The sequence below is a fragment of the Phoxinus phoxinus genome (assembly GCF_949152265.1).
Source record: "Phoxinus phoxinus genome assembly, chromosome: 9".
NCBI lineage: Eukaryota > Metazoa > Chordata > Actinopteri > Cypriniformes > Leuciscidae > Phoxinus > Phoxinus phoxinus.
Genome location: NC_136884.1, coordinates 32128124 through 32146337, shown reverse-complemented (window position 1 = coordinate 32146337; position 18214 = coordinate 32128124). Strand labels below are relative to the sequence as shown.

At 35.6% G+C, this 18214-nt stretch overlaps 2 protein-coding genes across 2 annotated transcripts in view; one reads left to right on the top strand and one right to left on the bottom strand.

Moving 5' to 3' along the window:
* The window catches only part of LOC307004698 (guanylate-binding protein 4-like), a 238983-nt gene that overhangs the window by 84050 nt on the left and 136719 nt on the right, over positions 1-18214 (top strand). The window lies entirely within an intron of this gene.
* Positions 14335-18214, bottom strand: part of LOC307004107 (uncharacterized protein) — a 31532-nt gene continuing 27652 nt past the window's right edge. Inside the window, exon 2 of the mRNA XM_079623057.1 lies at positions 14335-16247. Within this exon, the coding sequence (XP_079479183.1) occupies positions 14665-16245 (1581 nt within the window). The 5' untranslated portion in view covers positions 16246-16247 and the 3' untranslated portion in view covers positions 14335-14664. The remainder of the gene's footprint in view (positions 16248-18214) is intronic.

Genomic DNA, 18214 nt, shown 5'->3' with positions numbered 1-18214 from the left:
ATCTAACTTTAAAACTTATGTTACATACCCTATTACCCTTAGGCATCTTAAATAGGGAGACGTAACAAAATGTTTATTAATATTATGAATGTATTTACTTTTTAAGAAAGTAAGTCTTTGTAATGCACATTTCAATGCAAGACAGGCAGCAGCATACCGATATCATAAGGCACACCACATATATTATAACATCCAAAAAAAGCATGATTGATGGGAATGAGAACAGAACTTGAATATTTTGACAAAGGGAAGCATGTTTTAAAAAAATTTTTAAAAGGGATACTCCACCGTTTTTTCATATTAAACTATGTTATTCCCTTAACTAAGACGAGTTGATACATACCTCTCTCGTCTCAGTGCGTGCACTAAATCGCTCTGGCACGCCGCGACATTAGATAGCACTTAGCTTAGCCCAGTTAATTCAATAGGGGCCAAGCAGAGAAGCTACCAAACACCTCCACATTTTCCCTATTTAAATGGGTCATTCTACAGAAACGTCCACATTTGGTATGGCAAGATCTCTTAATTTATTTATTTTTCAAACATTTAAACTTAGACCACATTATTAGATTACCCTTTGACTTTATGAGTACACATAAATGACAGCTTAATGATTTTTTATTTTTTGTGTGCATGTATTTAAAGACCGCATACACCATTTTTTTGTCACTGGTGTTACCTTACTTCTTTAGCGATATTAAAGGTGTTTATGAAATCTTTTTTTAAAAAAATTTTCAGTACATGCAATCAGAGGTACAGAAAATTAATGATAATCTAACTAATACGGAGATTATGTTTTATTTATTTTAATCAGGTTTGTTAAAAGTGTGACTGAATGATGTTAGTTCAATTGCGCAACAATGTATTTGCTATAACAATGAACATATTTGAAAAAAAGGTTTTAAACAAGCAATGATACAATCCTTTAAAGCTTAACTCTTAACTGTAGCAGAATTCAATGAATTTAAAATGATCATTATGTCACATATGACAGATTTTATTTAATGTGAAAGAAAAACAAAAACAAACACCAGTGACACAACACATCACCAGTGACATACATAACATATACAAATGACTCATTTCGTAAGAACTGAAAAAAGTTAGAAAAATATCATAAACAACATTTTAAATTAACATTTTAACTTAATTAGAAAACAACTAAAATGTACAACAAAGTACATTACCTAGTAAGTACAATACCATGACATAAAACAGTCACAATTGGACAAATGCAGTTTAGACAATGACTAAGAGGGGAAAACTTTGAACTGTCCCCATTTTCCATTTCATGGTGCCTTTTTGCTTTTTTTTTACTTGCCCAGCTGCCCCATAACGAACTCCCAGAACCGCTGATCAATCTGAACTGAACGCTTATTTAGTGCCACAGGCTCTGGAATCAGGCATATGATCTGGTCATCACCGTACCAGTTAACATCATCTCTGGGGCTTGGCCAGAAAAACTTGTTCACTCCGTTGCGGTGCATGCATTTGACTTGCACATTGTTTTCCTCCACCTGCAGGATGATGCCAGGGTAGGGATCATCATCATATCCCACAACACACCACTGCCCAGTGTGATGCTGTTCTATGACATTGGGTCTAAAATCTTTGCCTGTTTGATTGATTGCATCCATAGCTACAAGAGTAACCTCCTCTAGGCTGTGGCATAGACACTCAAACACCCCCTCAGCAGCCCCACAGAAACAGCTTATGTCCCTGTATTTGAGAATGCCAGGAGACACGCTAAGGACCTCATGCATTTTCATGGTGCCTTTAATGGTGAATAGGGGCACTTGCTTTAAACCTTCATCCTTCTTCTCAACTTCTTTCTCACTCACATACACTGTAAAAAAAAATTGCTGCGATTATTTAGCACAACTTAAAATCCAACAGTTTCAACTTTAAAAAGTATGTGTTCAAGCTTGACTTAAAATATTAAGTTTAGTTAACTTTAGTTTAGTTTGGTTAAGTTGGATATTTAAGTTCTCAACAAATTGTAACTAATCGCAGCCACATTTTTTACAGTGTAGTAGAGTTTCACCTTGCTTGTGTCCTTCAGCAGCTGGAAAAAGCTCTGTGCATCAGGAATATCTTTACCTTGACGAACTAATGCGTCAGCTGTTCTCTTCAGTGCAGCCCCCACTCCATCTGGTGAACCCTTCCCGTGACTTGCCTCAAAGAAGTTCCATGTCACAGTCGAGAAACCCCTCTGGTGTGGCTCCGTGGATATGATGTAAAAGTTTTATGATGAATTAAGTCTTGTAGCTAAACAACTTGAATTTTATAAAGAAACTGTATGGTATGGTGATTTTAACATTAATTGGTCGGAAAAAAGCGGTAAACAAAAATTAAAAACAATTATGACAAAATTTAATTATCTACAAATGATTAAAGGGCCCACTAGGATAACAAGGCAGACCAAGACCTTGATTGATATGGCGTTCACCAATAAACCAGAACGTATAACAAGGACGTACAATCTGATAACTGGTCTCTCAGACCACAACATGATTCTGACAGTTAGAAAACTGACCAGAAAGAGGCTACAGTATTTTGGCAAATCGGATTGTGACAAATTATCATTTGTCATTCCTGAAGCTAAAACTGTGCAGCTCGAAAGAGAACTTAATAACTTAAATTGGGAACAAATCATGGATGTGGACGATGTAGACGAGTGCTGTAATTCTATGACTACAGCTATTTCAGGATTAATAGACAAATTTCTAATAAAAAAAAGATGTAGTAAGAAAGACACTGTACCTTGGATAAGTAATGAAATCAGAAAGCTTATGAAGAAGAGAGATTTGGCTCTGAAAAAATCATTATGCTCAAAAATGAATACTGATGTGTTAACCTACAAAAGTCTAAGAAATAAAGTGGTGTTAGAACTACGTAAAGCAAAAGTTTCATATTATACCCAACTTATAATTAATGCTAAAGGCAATAATAATTCCATTTGGAGACACTTTAACAATCTGACTAATAAACCAAATAAACAGGGGATCAAGGAACTTAACATAAATGGAAAGAACATAAATAATAATGCCATTATGGCTAATGAATTAAATACATATTTTGTGCAATCAGTAGAAGAACTAATAAAAGATTTTGCGCCTAAAGACTTCAATCATATAACCGGAGGGACTTCTTCAGATTCGTTTCATATTACAGAGGTTACGGAGATAAACATCTTAGAAATTATTAATAAATTGTCTAATTCCAAAACAAATGATTTATATATGATGAATAATTGGTTTTTAAAAAAATATGTAAAAGTGTTAGTTAAACCTCTTACACATCTCGTCAATCTCTCTATAAGAACCTGTACATTTCCTTTAGGATGGAAAAAAGCAGTAATTGTGCCAGTATTTAAATCAGGAAGTCAGGACTCTATGTGTAACTATCGACCCATATCTATTTTACCTATTTTATCTAAGGTTATTGAGAAAGTTGTAGCAGCACAAATGGTTGATCACTTAGAAGCCAATCAGTTCCTCCACCCACAGCAGTTTGGTTTTAGATCAGGTTATTCCACTGAAATTGCGAACTGCTGTTTTATTGAAAATGTGAAGAAATCACTGGATAGGGGTGATGTGGTGGGAGCAGTTTTTATTGACCTTAAAAAAGCATTTGATACAATCAACCATAGTTTACTTTTAACTAAAATGTCATCTTTTAATTTTTCAACTCAGGTACAGTGGTTTGCGTCTTATCTTCAGGCTAGAGTTCAGTGTGTTAAAGTTAAACAGGAAAAATCCACACTCTTGAACATCAAAATGGGTATACCACAGGGCTCCGTACTTGGTCCTTTGCTGTTCAGTCTTTTTATTAATGACCTACCATTAAACTGTTCAGGTGCCAGCTTCCAGCTCTATGCAGATGATGCAGTTCTTTATGCACCCGCTAAGTCACCAGAGTTGGCTGCTGATGTTCTCTCTGCATGTATGGCTGATGTCGGACAGTGGCTCAATCAAAACCAGTTGGTGCTAAATTATACAAAGACAGTTTCCATGTGTTTTTCCATTAAGAAACTTGATCTAAATAAAAGATTTAAAATTAACTTGCAAAATGAAAAAATTCAATTTGTAACAGAATTTACATATCTTGGATTGGTCATAGATCCACAACTAAATTTTACTAAACACATTAAGAAAATCTCGAAAACAATACGAAGAAATCTTAACTGTTTTAAATTAATCAGAGATTATATACCAAACCAGGCAGCCCTACTGTACATGCATGCTATGGTGTTTTCACACATTTCATACTGCATGACAGTTTGGGGGCAAGCAGCTCCGTCTGCAACAAAACACATTGGTTCACTTTACAATCAAGCAATAAAAATTATGGATAAAAAGCCAATCCGTTATCATCACTGTTACATACTGGAGAAATATAAAATATTAAGCTTTGAAAGCTTTAGTAATTTATGTTTCCTTAAATTAATCTTCAAGTGTATTAATAATTTAGCACCTGAGCCTCTTAGTAAATTTATTAAAAAACAGAACAGCCAAAGAGTTACTAGAAGTAGTACAAATCATAACTGTATAATACCGTATTGTAGGACAAGTTTTGCACAGACTGCCTTTTCTGTTAAGAGCTGTAGGCTATGGAATGTATTACCATCTGATATTAAGGCCATATCTGACTTCAGAAATTTCACGTCCAAGATTAAGCTGTGGCTAAAGTCAAACCAAAACTGTATGCATTTTTAGTTGTTTTTATAATTGTGTATGATTATGTATGTATGTATGTGTGTTTGTGTGTGTGTGTGTGTGTGTGTGTGTGTGTGTGTGTGTGAGTGTGTGTATATGTGTATATGTGTTCATATATGTACATGTATAATTTTGTATTATTTCCTGTTCTTAATGTATGTTCCTGTTTTATAATGTTCTTAGAAATGCCCAACCAGGGACAGGAGTTGAAAATTAGCACTTGCTATAAACTCTATATGCTGCGCATCAGTTGCAGGCTTTGTATTGTAACTATGTTTGCTTGCATGGTCCCTGTTAAATAAATCTTAAATAAAAAAAATAATAAAAGTTTAAGCGGTTTTTGTATTGGGTGGCAGGGCCATCACTAAAAAAATTAAGGTTTTGGACATCAGTGTGGTCCTTTTTCAGGAAATTAAGAATAGGATCCAAATGAGCCCATATAGCTGGTGGGTCATGCCTTCTACTGGGGGAGATGGTGCAGAAGGGCAAGGGGGCCTGGTTTGCCAGATAAAGCACTCCAGTGTGGAGGGTCGCCTGCTGATGTGACCCCCCAAAGTGGACTGACTGGATTTCATTGGAGTATTTACAAGAATAGTTCTCGCTGAAATCGACGTGGATGAGGCAGTCTTTGGCAGTAAGGCTCTCTCTGAGATTCCTGTACTGGCTGTACTGCCAGCGAATATTAAAAATGTGTCTCCTGAATTTAACCCCCTGGGGTCGGCAATCACGCCGGCGTGATTTGCGCGTTTTTTTTTCACATAGCAGCTGAATAAACTTAAAATACTCCGTCATTTGTGGTCATACAGACTTACAGTTTTTTACAATTGCTATGACAGTTTTTTCAATACATTTAACAAGTTTCCTAAACTCTTAACACGGTTAGCACAACATCAGTCTTTGTAGGCTATACAATTAACACATTTCTTGTTGCTTTGACACAAAATGCATACAGTTAACACAAATTTAAAATGCTTGAACTTCTTTTACACTCAAGCTCAACAAATACCAAAACAATGTAATTTTACTGCCAAATTTACAAATGCTTTCACACTGTATGTCAGAACAGATAACATCATGTTCTAAACATAACTAATATAGGCTAAAGTCAAAGTGAACAGCTGTTCATATTGTGAATTGAAACACAAATATATGCCCTGTATTGTATTCCATTGCTTCTGAGAAACAGCTTATTGAAGTTTTGCACATATATAAATTACAGCTGATTCCCATCCAGAAGCACACTCGGGTATTGAGGTTCTTTCAATCGCATGATCAAATGTTCTAAAAGAGGACTCTAGGCTGATCTTGTGTGGAAAAGGAACAATATGGAGCAACACAAAGAGAGAAAGAAAAAAAGAAAGAAAGAAAGAAAGAAAGAAAGAAAGAAAGAAAGAAGCCTACACGAGGGAGAGGAAGACGAGGACCAGGACAAGGGAGAGGAGTTGGGCAAGGACCAGGACAAGGGAGAGGAGTGGGGCAAGGACCAGGACAAGGGAGAGGTATATGTTACAGTAATGTCCTTTTGCAAATACTGTAAAGTCTTTACTGCAGGAATTCTGTTTTTCATAAACTGTACAGAAAGCTACTCTGAGATGGTCATGCATTTTTTGTATTGAATTTCTGCAACAAAATGCATGTATTTACTAAACCCAACAAAACAAAAAATGTAGATAGGCTTCAAAAGAAACTACAGTGCAAAACACAATCTATGATCAATACAATAAACTGTCTATTGTATAAGGGCAGACCTGACACATAACATAATGCAGTTTCTGTAAATTCAGCTGATGTTACTGTTCTTTTTGTCATTGTGTTATGATTGACTAAATGTTCCTGTTGGAAGAGAACATGTGTTAGTGTTTTGAATAATTATTTGATTTTGAAACAAGTTTGCAGTGTTTTGTTAGATATAGTGTATTGTGTTAGTGTATTATTGTATTTTGAAAATTAGTTTTGGAGTTTAGTTTACAGTGTGTGATTTTGTGCATGAAATTAACCGTTTTGCCAATTGTGTTTTTAGGTGTGTTGGTGCGTTAAGAGTTTAGGAAACTTGTTAAATGTATTGAAAAAACTGTCATAGCGATCGTAAAAAACTGTAATAAAAATGAAAAAAGAATCTGTGAGATGTCTACTTTTGTATGTGTCCACTTACAATCAAAACAAAACGTTGTGCTTTTGTAAAATAAAGAAATTAAACAGGGTGTGCTTTCTGCCTCTCCGTCTCGTGAACTTTTTTTTCTTGAGCATGTCTCTAAACATTTAAAAAAAACTCAGCGAATACTTGTCACACATTTGTGAGCTCTATATATTTATAATCATTTAAGTGTGTAGTTTTAAATTATCTGATTCAAAACGAAAACAAATATTCTCTGTTTAAGTAATTTGTATAAAACCAACAAGATATTCAGTTTCTCTAACCCTTCCTCATTAGTTTTAATGTGACCACACCCACACGCGCAAAACATATAGAGATGCAAATCGTCCATGTGTCGCGCGAACGCCCCCATTACCTCAACAACAAAGCGGCAAACTTTATCAGTCCTCTTCAGTCGTCGAGTTTGGAAGACATGCTGTGAGATTATTGGGTTTACATCTGAAGAAGAAGATCGCGATTTGAAGACAAGAACGATTTTAAGGTAAGAAATAATCCTGAATTATATTAGTTAGTGTTATTGTTGCATAAACTTCATATTGCCATTGAACTGTTGCTCGATGCTTCAGTGAATGTCCCCTGCACGCGCTGTGAGAGTTTGAAAACGCAGTCGCGCGACGTGCGTTTGAAAAGCAAACCATGATTTTACTCCAATCTCATTTCATAACGTCATATCGATGTAAACATTTGAAGTAACATATGATAATCAATATGTTTTTCTCTAGTGTAGTGTTACTGAAGTGTTCCTTTTTAACTATGCCTGCTATACTATTGTTCTTATTATTTGATTCAGCCCTGCTGCAAAAAATACTTTCTTAGTTAGTATTTTTGTTTTGTTTCCAGTCCAAATATCTAAAAATTCTTAAACCAAGAAGTGTTTACTAGAGAAGTAAAATGACATAAGAAATTCTATTTTGTTTTAAGATAAAAAGAAAGTAATTTAAGTAATTTTTGCTTAAAACGAGCAAAATTATCTGCCAATGGGGTAAGCAAAAAATTCTTGGTTTCCATTTGAATTAAGATTTTTTTTCTTGTTTTCTATTCGAATTCAGATTTTTTTGCTTACCCCATTGGCAGATAATTTTGCTCGTTTTAAGCAAAAATTACTTAAATTACTTTATTTTTATCTTAAAACAAAATAGAATTTCTTATGTCATTTTACTTCTCTAGTAAATGCTTCTTGATTTAATAATTTTTAGATATTTGGACTGGAAACAAAACAAAAATACTAAGTAAGAAAATCATTTTTTGCAGTGCAGGTATATGCCTACAAGGCACAACAAATATATATATATGTATATATATATATATATATATATATATATATATATATATATATGTGTGTGTGTGTGTGTGTGTGTATTTTGTAAATTTTAAAAAGGAATTTTCACCAGAAATCTAAAATGTATTCCCACAATCATGCAGCCCTGGTTTCTTCTTGATATCAGCATGCTCACAGCTTTTTTATATATATATATATATTTTTTTAGGTAGCTACCCGTCCTGCTGACTTCAACATGAGCATGAGGAGGTAAAGTGAAAAATCAAACACCTTGGAAATGACAGGTATGCACTATGTTTCAGGAAAGGAAAGGTGTGTGACTGGTTAAGTCTCTGTCTTTAGTTCAGTGTGTTAAATAATGTGCTTTTTTGCCATTTGTTGTGTATCTTTGGATGATGTTGTGTTGTAAATAAATTCAAACAATCAAAAAGCCATTTTTTTTTTAAATCTCCTCATTCTTTGTGCAAGGTAATGTAATGATAGTGCCTGAGAGCTCCTAATAGGGCCATTATGGGAGGCTCTTTGTCTCTCTCAGGTGTGAAACACTCAATATTCATGGTGGTTAACGCCTCCTCGCATAAAGCTTTCTTACACAAAACATGTCATACAAATTTTAAATCAATATATTGTCTTATCTGAATGAGTATTCAGGATGATTTTCACATAGTTTTGGAGCAAATATTCTAGGCTACGTGATACAATTTTCAAAAGCCTTGCGACGAAATAATTAGTTTGTCTTTCATGACATTATTTCAGTGACTTTTTTTTTGGTCATTTTCACAAACCACGCATAAATGTTATTATCTCAAAACTACAAACTTTTACATACATGCTGCTGACATATTATTGTAGCAGAGTTTGTGCTGAATGCAGTGTAATAATACTTTAGTCATGAAAATGTCACAAGTAACAGAAATAAGCACAAATGTTAGAGCATGTCAGAACACCTCCAGGACCCAGAAAACACCTCAGACCCCTGAGGGTTAAAGAGTCGGTCCTGGAATTGTGCCACAAGCTCATCCTCCTGTATTGGGGTATCTTTTTTGACAGTGATTGTACTCACTCTTGTCTCTCCACTTTGCAGTGAGATGTTCACCTTCTCCTGGCACCATTGGCTCAGAGTCACCACCCTACTTGAAGACCTGTTTAAGGGATAGGCTGACAATTTGCAGTCCAAACAATCACCATACGCACATGTCTTGGAGCTGCTGCAGACAGTGCTGTCGGACATTTCCTCTAAGTTTCTGGAGTCTGAAATGCCAAGCTTGTATAATTTGTCAGCCATGAACTGCAAGTTTTCATGTGTCTTACATTGGCATGTCTCTCTGTCTCTCTCATTTGGTGGAACCACCCAAAATGGTCTCTGACGGCAGAAGAAAGCATAAGAAATTTGTTGGTGCTCAGATACATATTTCTTGTGGAGGTTGAGCAAGGAATCAGACAGTAGCCTCCTCTGTCTCTTAATCTTCTTGAGAGTAAGTGTGTTCTTCCTCCCTGTAGTCAGTCTGCTGACGTCATCCCTGAGAAAAAATTGTCTGACAGATTTTACAGTCTTCTTCCGTATGCCAGTTTCTTGAACTTGCTTTCAGTTTGTGCATCTCTCCTACGTTGTCTCCTCCCTTGTTGTAGTTGTCTGTAAAGCAAAATATTTTCTTGTATGTGTATGAGTATTGTCACTATTTTTCTTTGTGTGTGTGTGGAGGTACTGTATGCTATGCACTTTTTTAACTGTTTCACCATTTATTTCTGTATTTGTAACAGTTCAGTTTGTACCTTGAAACGATGTGTGATCTGGTGATGATGGGGGGGGGTCAATGCTCCTGCTCTGACTCTTTGCCTGCATCTTTGCTGACGGACCCTCCATGCCTTTCGCTCATATCTCTTCTCCCTTTCACTCAAATCACTTACTCTCTTTCTTTTTTGTGTGTCAATGTCACGGACATAGCTCTGTTTCCTTTTCTGCAAATACTCTACTCTGCGTTCAGGATCAGCATCCCTACGCTTTCTGTATCGTCGCTGTTTCTCAGCTGCACTCAGTTTAGCCATACCCTCAATTTAGAAATACCTGACCAAAGGAGGATTAACAATGACAAAGAAAAGTTAGAATCACAATTTTATGCTAAAGAACTAAATGAATAGCAAATAAATAGCGAATAACAAAGTTTATCTATAAAAGGGAGTCACTGGTGTTACTGATCTTCACTGGTGTTACCCATAAGGAAGGTGACACCAGTGACAGTAACACCAGTGACAATTTTCATGAAAACTGCATTTTACAAAATGGCTGCTGCAAGGTATCAAACCACATGTTGTCAATCATGGTATACTCACTAAATTAAGTAGTTTAATCCATTTATATTCTAGTTTTTTACAATTCCCAAACAACAAAAGAGGTCATACCAGTGACTTCAACTAAAAGCTTCATATGAAATCATGAGATAAATGAGAATATTTCTGATAATTGAAAAGAGACAGTGGACTTACCATGGGCTTCTCTTCATAGATCTCCGGGAAATTGGAAGAAGGAAGTCAAGTGATGTCATCAGTGTGATTGTTATTTCAAAATAAGAGCTTTTTTGTTAAACGGTAACACCAGTGACACAACTCCAGGGGACCACTACTTTCATTATATATTTTATAATATTTATTTAGCATTTTGTTTTTTAATGTAATTTACATAATATATTTGATAGTTATGGACACATTGTATTTTAAATGGAAGAAAACAATGTTTTTTTACCTCAAAATAAAGCATTTTCCCTCTGTGCATGACTGTGGGGACGAGCACTTCTGTGGTGCTTGGAATTCTATATAATTAATAAAAATCAAATATTGCCACATTGATGGCTCAAGAAGGTGTTAATTTTAAAATATAAAAAAAATTGTAAACCTAAAGTGTTTTTCAAGTGTAATATTTCTGTAAAGGCTAGGGACTGAAAAATGGACATTTCCGTAGAATGACCCACATACAGTTTAAATTATTACACAGTGTAATTCGACCTAGGACGGTGACGCAAAACAAAACGTTGCGCTTTTCTAAGTGTGTAAAATGGATAACTATATTGTATGGCGGAATACCATAGCAAGTGCTTGGGAGCACTTCGACTTGGCCCAGTAATATCTTCACTCGGGAAAATCCTCTCACCGGCCCCCGCTCACTCTCCCAGAAGATATTACTGCGCCAAGTCGAAGTGCTCCCAAGCACTTGCTATGGTATTCCGCCATACAATATAGTTATCCATTTTACACGCTTAGAAAAGCGCAACGTTTTGTTTTGCGTCACCGTCCTAGGTCGAATTACACTACTCGAGTAACTGTATTTAAATAGGGAAAACGTGGAGGTGTTTGGTAGCTTCTCTGATTGGCCCCTATTGAATGAACTGGGCTAAGCTAAGTGCTATCTAATGTCGCGGCGTGCCAGAGCGATTAAGTGCACGCACTGAGATGAGAGAGGTATGTATCAACTCGTCTTAGTTAAGGGAATAACATAGTTTAATATGAAAAAAAAACGGTGGAGTATCCCTTTAAGTATTTGAAACTTTGAAATATTCCCACAAAATCATGATAAATTAAAGTAGCTTTTACATTTCTTCCATTTACATGTGTGAATGTGATGTTCCCAACAACTTTACCATGTTCACGGGGTGAGAAAACTGAGGTTTGAATATGGTCTTAAAAAACAGGATATCTTCTAAAACTAGGGGATAAATGTTATTTTGCACGAGTATTAGGAAAGGAAGAACAAACTGAAAACCTGTAAAACTTAGAATTTTGTAACAAATCTTTTTAACCGGTAATCAACATGTAAAGGAAAATCAACATTGCCAAAGGCTACAGCACAGAAACTCACCCAAAAAATTGTTTCAATTTATTAAATTTATTGTCAAATCAATTTAAGGAATCCTTGCTGAATAAAAGTGTAAGTTTCTTTAATTAAAAGAGTATTGTACTGACCCCAAATATTTGAATGGTAGTGTAACTATATAATAAAAGGCCTAATTATAATAAATGCAGAATAATAATCAATATTAAACTTCAGGGAATATATTATTTGATAGGTAAATAATGTTGAGAACCATTGATTTAGAGTATACACAGATATATATATATATATATATATATATATATATATATATATTATTATTATTATTTATTTTTTTTACCACATTTTAGTCAGTTAATTAATCGCAATGTTAGACATAAAAAATAATAATAAAAAAATACATAGTAACTTTGTTGAATATTATTATTGTATTTTAAAAACATGTAAACATGCAAATAAAAAGACATGCCAATGAGAATAAAAAATATTTTTATTATTAATTTTAGGATAGAAGCTTGAAGCAGGAAAAGCAAGTCATTTAAACTCTCTCCAATCTGATCAAATTGACAGGCAGGTGGTGATCATAAGATTTTAACATTTTTAAAACATAAACAAACAAATAAGAATAAAATAAAAATAAGAATGGAATGTGTCTGAAATGCATTTTCTTTGTTTCCCCACAAGGGGTCTAATGAGAAATAAAGAAAGAAATGGAAATTTACTATAGATGCATAAACACAGGTCAATTTTAAATAATTTCAAATAAAACATCACTGTAATTTTACATTCTCACACACTTTAACCACAGATTTCAGCCCATTATGTTCACAAACTGGTCATTTATGTTTGAACACATTTCCCCCCTACACTTTCTCAGCTAAAATGTTATACAGAATGCAATACAGTTTTTTTATTTGAATTTATGAAAGAAATATAATCCCTCCTGCCTGTGGACAGAGGCTCTCTTTACTTGGCAGTTGCGTTACAGCTCAACTCTTGATGATGCATTTCTTTATTCTGAAGTTTATACATCATCACAGAAATATGAACATGAAGCTAGGTATCATAAAATCTCATGAAATGAAATGAACCTGAACTCTGACACTCAGTTATGTTTGTTTGAAGGGAATAATATTCAGATTAGGCTTCTTTAACATCATATTTAGGTGGAAAAGGTGTTTAAAGTTTGTTTTAGTTCCGGCCCGACACAGAAACAATGGTATTTTGAGTAAGTAGTATCATAAAACCCTAAACGCGAGAGAGAGAGAGAGAGAGAGAGAGAGAGAGAGAGAGAGAGCTGACAGTTGCGTGTGTGAATTACCTGTGTCTGTTCAGGATCTCTCTCTATAAACAATGAAGCTGTGAGTCTAAAGCCGCGTTTCCACCGCGGGAACTTTCCCCAGGAACTAGGAACTTTGGGCTGGTACTCGGTGTGTTTACACCGCAGGAACCAGGGTCTAAATGAAGTTCCAGGTAAATATTTCCCCCTCAGATAGTCCCTGCTGGCGAGGTAGTACTTTTTCAAAGTTCAGGAACTTTCGGGGGCAGGACTTGTGCGCTGAACGTGCTGATTGGTTGTGTTCACGCCGCATATTGACTGGAGGACTCCACGCAGCATTCTATTTTAACCGGCATTTAAAAAAATCTATTGCGGTTCGTGGCTTCATGCATTAAGAGTTGTCTGTCTGCAAATATGGAATTTAATTATAAAAAAACACTGGACCGACGACGAGGTTCAGGCTTTATTACGCGTATTTGTGTAACAGGATTTTCTGCGCGTTCGTCCCAGCCATCTCACGGTCAATGTCCGCAATACATCACAAACAACTGCAGCACAGTTTGAATCTCCTCCATACTTATTATAAATGTGGCGCTCAAAACTGATTACTGTCCGTCGCAGACTAGGAGGAGCAGTCGCGCGCAGTTTATAATCTTCCCGGTACTTTAGACCGCGGTGTAAACGCAGAAAGCAACCGTTCTGGGGCAAAAAAAGTTCCTGGGAAAAAAGTTCCTGGGACAAATTGTTCCGGGTAATTTCGGTGGAAACGCGGCTAAATTACTTCAAAACCAGCGCTGTTACCCCCTCGTTAGATATATAACTTAGTGCTAAAAGTCACGGGGAAGCGTTAATAAGTTTCTGACGTGCTAGAACAGACCTCATTGGTTCAATTGAGCTGCTTCTTTTCCTTTTAACGGCAGTTGGAAAATTCAAATTCACTTGAAGGCTCATAGCGCCACCTACTCTGTTTCCTGGGTCATAGCAGGCCCTAATGTTGCTTATTTATTCAGCAAACTGTCTTTGCATAAAACTAATTGGCACACATTAAACTTAGTGATTGTATTGTTTTTTTTTGGTAAATAAATCAGGGCACATTGGACCCCCCCTTCTGTGCTGTTTTTTTTTTTTGTGTGTGTGCTTATTAATAATATATTGTGAACAACATTATCTTAAACAATCGTGTATTCTAACAAATGTGCACAGGCACTGAAATGCAGATACTGATATTTGTGTGCATGTTAATATTGTGTTCACAAAACATTATTATAGATCATTATTATGGATATAATAATTTGTGCACACAATAAAATCTTTTAGGACTTTTGGTGCTTTACCGATGTATTTAGTCTGAATATCTAGTTAAAACGCTCATGACAAGCTCATGTCATTTCATGAAATTTGTTGAAAGCATCACTGGCCAGAACCAACATAACTACTGCTACTATCCACCATTTGTTTCTCTCCCTCTAAGTACTGCTTCCTCTTCGCAATTTCCATCTCTCCCTTTAAGTACTTCTTGTAATCCTCTAAGCTCTCCTCACAGTGCTCACCATAGTATGGTGGTTTACACTCACACATTGCCCGGAACATGTCTTTCACTTTAACACACTTGCCTCTTTCTTCCCCACCACAGTTCAGTTTGGAGCAGGGATCTTTTGTTTCTATTTCTTCATCACTCTTAATCAGAACAACAAACTTGCCACTCATCAGACCTAGATATTTCTCACACTTCCCTATATAAACAGCAGGAGCCTGATCTTCGGGAGCAGCACTGACTTCATAGTCGTCATCTGTTTTTTTCGTTGCATTGTAGCTGTCATGAGCTTCTCTTATATAGGCATGCACTGCTGTGTAAGTCCGAGTCACTGGAATTCCTTCCATGGTTTCAGTACATTTGTCGAGTTTCTTTGCTACCTCATGACACTTGACTAGGCCCTTAATGCACCTGCCAATGGTTTGTCTGACTAAAGCTGTCTTTTTGTGAGTCCCTTTCATCTGTCTGGCGACAGCCACACTAGTACCCTCTTTTTTCTCCTCAGTAAATCCTGTCAAGACGTGACTGTTCAGCAACTTAATGGGTGTATTCGATTTTTTGGTTTTAAATGCAACAACCATCCAGTCGTACCTGTCATACTCCTTCACCAGAAATGACCAGACTTCTTTGGCTAGAGCTGAACTTTTTTTGGTTCTGTCGATGAGTGTTAACACATCCTTATTAATGTAGTTGATACTGCTCTCAATGCACTTCTTGTGAACTTTGAACATAGCTGATGCTGCGTCATATGCAATGTCAGCTGCCTCATCAACCTTTGCTTGAGACTCTGTTTTCTTGAGATTATAATAGAATTGATTCATTGTATTCCCCTTGTAGATAAGTTTATTAATGAGCAAAGTATATTGTCTGATGTCCTTTTCATGACAATTAACATGTTCAGCCAGTAGATCTCCTAGGCGATTTATGAAGCTAGTTCCTTTTGCAATCAACAATGTCCATAATTCCTTAGTGTCGTCCTGATGATTTTTGTAGTTCTTCATAAATTCCTCCATTTGCTTTGCCTTTTCATTGTCATCTTTTTTCTCCTTAGCACTGTGCAGCGTAGTATTCAACATTTTCCAAGCTACGTTAATATTCATCTCTGGCTTGTGGTAAGCACCACTTGCCCAGGTCTCCCACTTCTGCTCTACGTGATATTGGTCAAGTTTAGAATTAAGATTGTCAAATTCATAAATGAGGTCTTGTAATGTGGTCTCAGGATTTATTTTTTTCTTTATTATAGACGCTGCAGAGAGCACTTTATTGATAGAAGACCCACAAACTGGTATCAGCGATATAAAAGGACTGGCTGCTTTTGCAATCTTTTCAATGTATTCCAAATAAAAAGTGGCTTTTTCTTTAGTTTTTGGGTCCAGGTCATTAAATGAGAAGCTCACGGTGGAGAGGAGGAAGGAGGACGACATCAACATCAGGAACAGAAGCCCAGCACACGCCATGGCTGAAAACACACAACATGAAATTGTGTATTTATTACTACAACTCAACTCAAAGCAGTACACACTCAAAATGCTGGGTCAGAAACACACCACTTTTCAACCCTGCACTCCTTTAATATTACAACAACCTTGCATTGGGTTTGTTTTGTGTGTTTGCTTAATCAGGCCAATAAGAGACAATGAACTACTCTTCCTTTTTATGATGTCTACAAACATATCAAACTGATCTGAGATTAGGTAACAAAAACAAAACCAGACACTTTCTAGGTTTACTGAGATCATTATCTAGTCTAGAACCATTGACATATTGAAACAGTTGTGATGTAACAAAGCCTCAATCATTGACTGGCAGTCTGAACACAAAAGATTCGCTAAGGTTTACCAAGCAGTGTTTTGAAAGTGCTCATCACTGCTTGTATCTTGTGTAGTTACTTGCTGCACTGAATGGGGTGATTAGATTGACAGATAAGTTTGATCACAGTAAGCAGTTTGTGCATTACTGCTGCATGTTTCAATACAAACTTATAAAGATGAATAAGTGGGAAAAGTTAATTACAGTACAGTTGTTGTGGAACCTGGCATGCTGGGTAATCTCTGCAACCCTAGCAATAGCCCAGTGCAAGGTTGTAATATTGCAATATTGTAGTGCTGGGTTGAAAATCCGGTTGCTTTCAACCTGTTAGCCTGAAGCATAAGTATGGTCTCATCTGAAAGCAGACACTTGTTAGATGTTGTCATTAAGTCAGAATTAATTATTGTCACAGAGAAAAAATAGTTATAATGAGCTTAAATGTGTTGTTATTATAAATGTATTTTTACAAAATCTTTGTGAAAATAAAGTTGAAATAAGCCTTGTTACAAATATGAAGATACTCTAATAAGTTTTAAATATGTTTAAGATCATGTCATGTGATTTTATTTTGAGAAGACTTTAAAATGCGAACTGATGTTTATTGTCATCTTCTAAGTATCCAATAAGTCTATTGTCTCTACTGTTTTGTAGTGCAAACGAGCCCCATTCAGTTTCGGTCTCCCCTGCACAAGGTGTGAATCACATGACTTCCTGGTTATGCCTCTAATTATTGTTATTTTGTCTTTATTTTATCTACTGATGACTTTATTCACAGTGTTTTAATCCCTAATTTCTTTGATCAAACTTCTCACTTTCCCTTCTTTGACTTTGTATCTAAAACCCTTCTTTAAAATAAACATTTCAATGATCTTTAGGCTACTTTTCAAAATTATTCATAAAACATAATCGCTCCTGGTAACAGGTGCATAAGGGCTCATCAGATATTGAAGTGTAATACTAATAAACCCGCTGCTGTGAAGTCTGTCATTGATGTAAATCAAAGAACTAAAGACAAAGAGAAAATCACTCACTGCTCTTGACTGAATAACATTTGTAACTTTAATAAGGATTAATCTATATCTAATTTATAATTTATGCAGTGAAGACTGTGACGTGTTTGATAACTTTATACAATTTCTGTATATTTACCTGTTAGACCTACCTGGACATATTAAAGCACTGTTTGCAAGGTTACATGGGTCAAAACAATGAAAACATTAACTTTTTGTCCATTTTGACAGGGCAAGTAAAAATCTGAACCGGTCTGACTGAGCCAATATAGTAAAAATTGAGCCCTGATATATTGAAGGGCAGGTAAATCTGACATTTATTATAATGTGAAGATTGTTTTAAAGCCTATTAAATGTAAATAAAAAAATAAAGATAGCTTTCACTGGTCTTCTTTCATAAAAAAGCCATTAGACAAATAGTTAAAATACAGGCTACTACTGTCTTTGTTGTTTGTTTCTTTGTTAATATGGAGATTAAATGTGAAATTATTAATCGTGATTAATTACAGAAAAATGTGCGATTAATTAGTTAAAAATGTTTTAATCGATTGACAGCACCATTATATATATTAGGGGTGTAATGGTACACCAACATGACTGTTCGGTA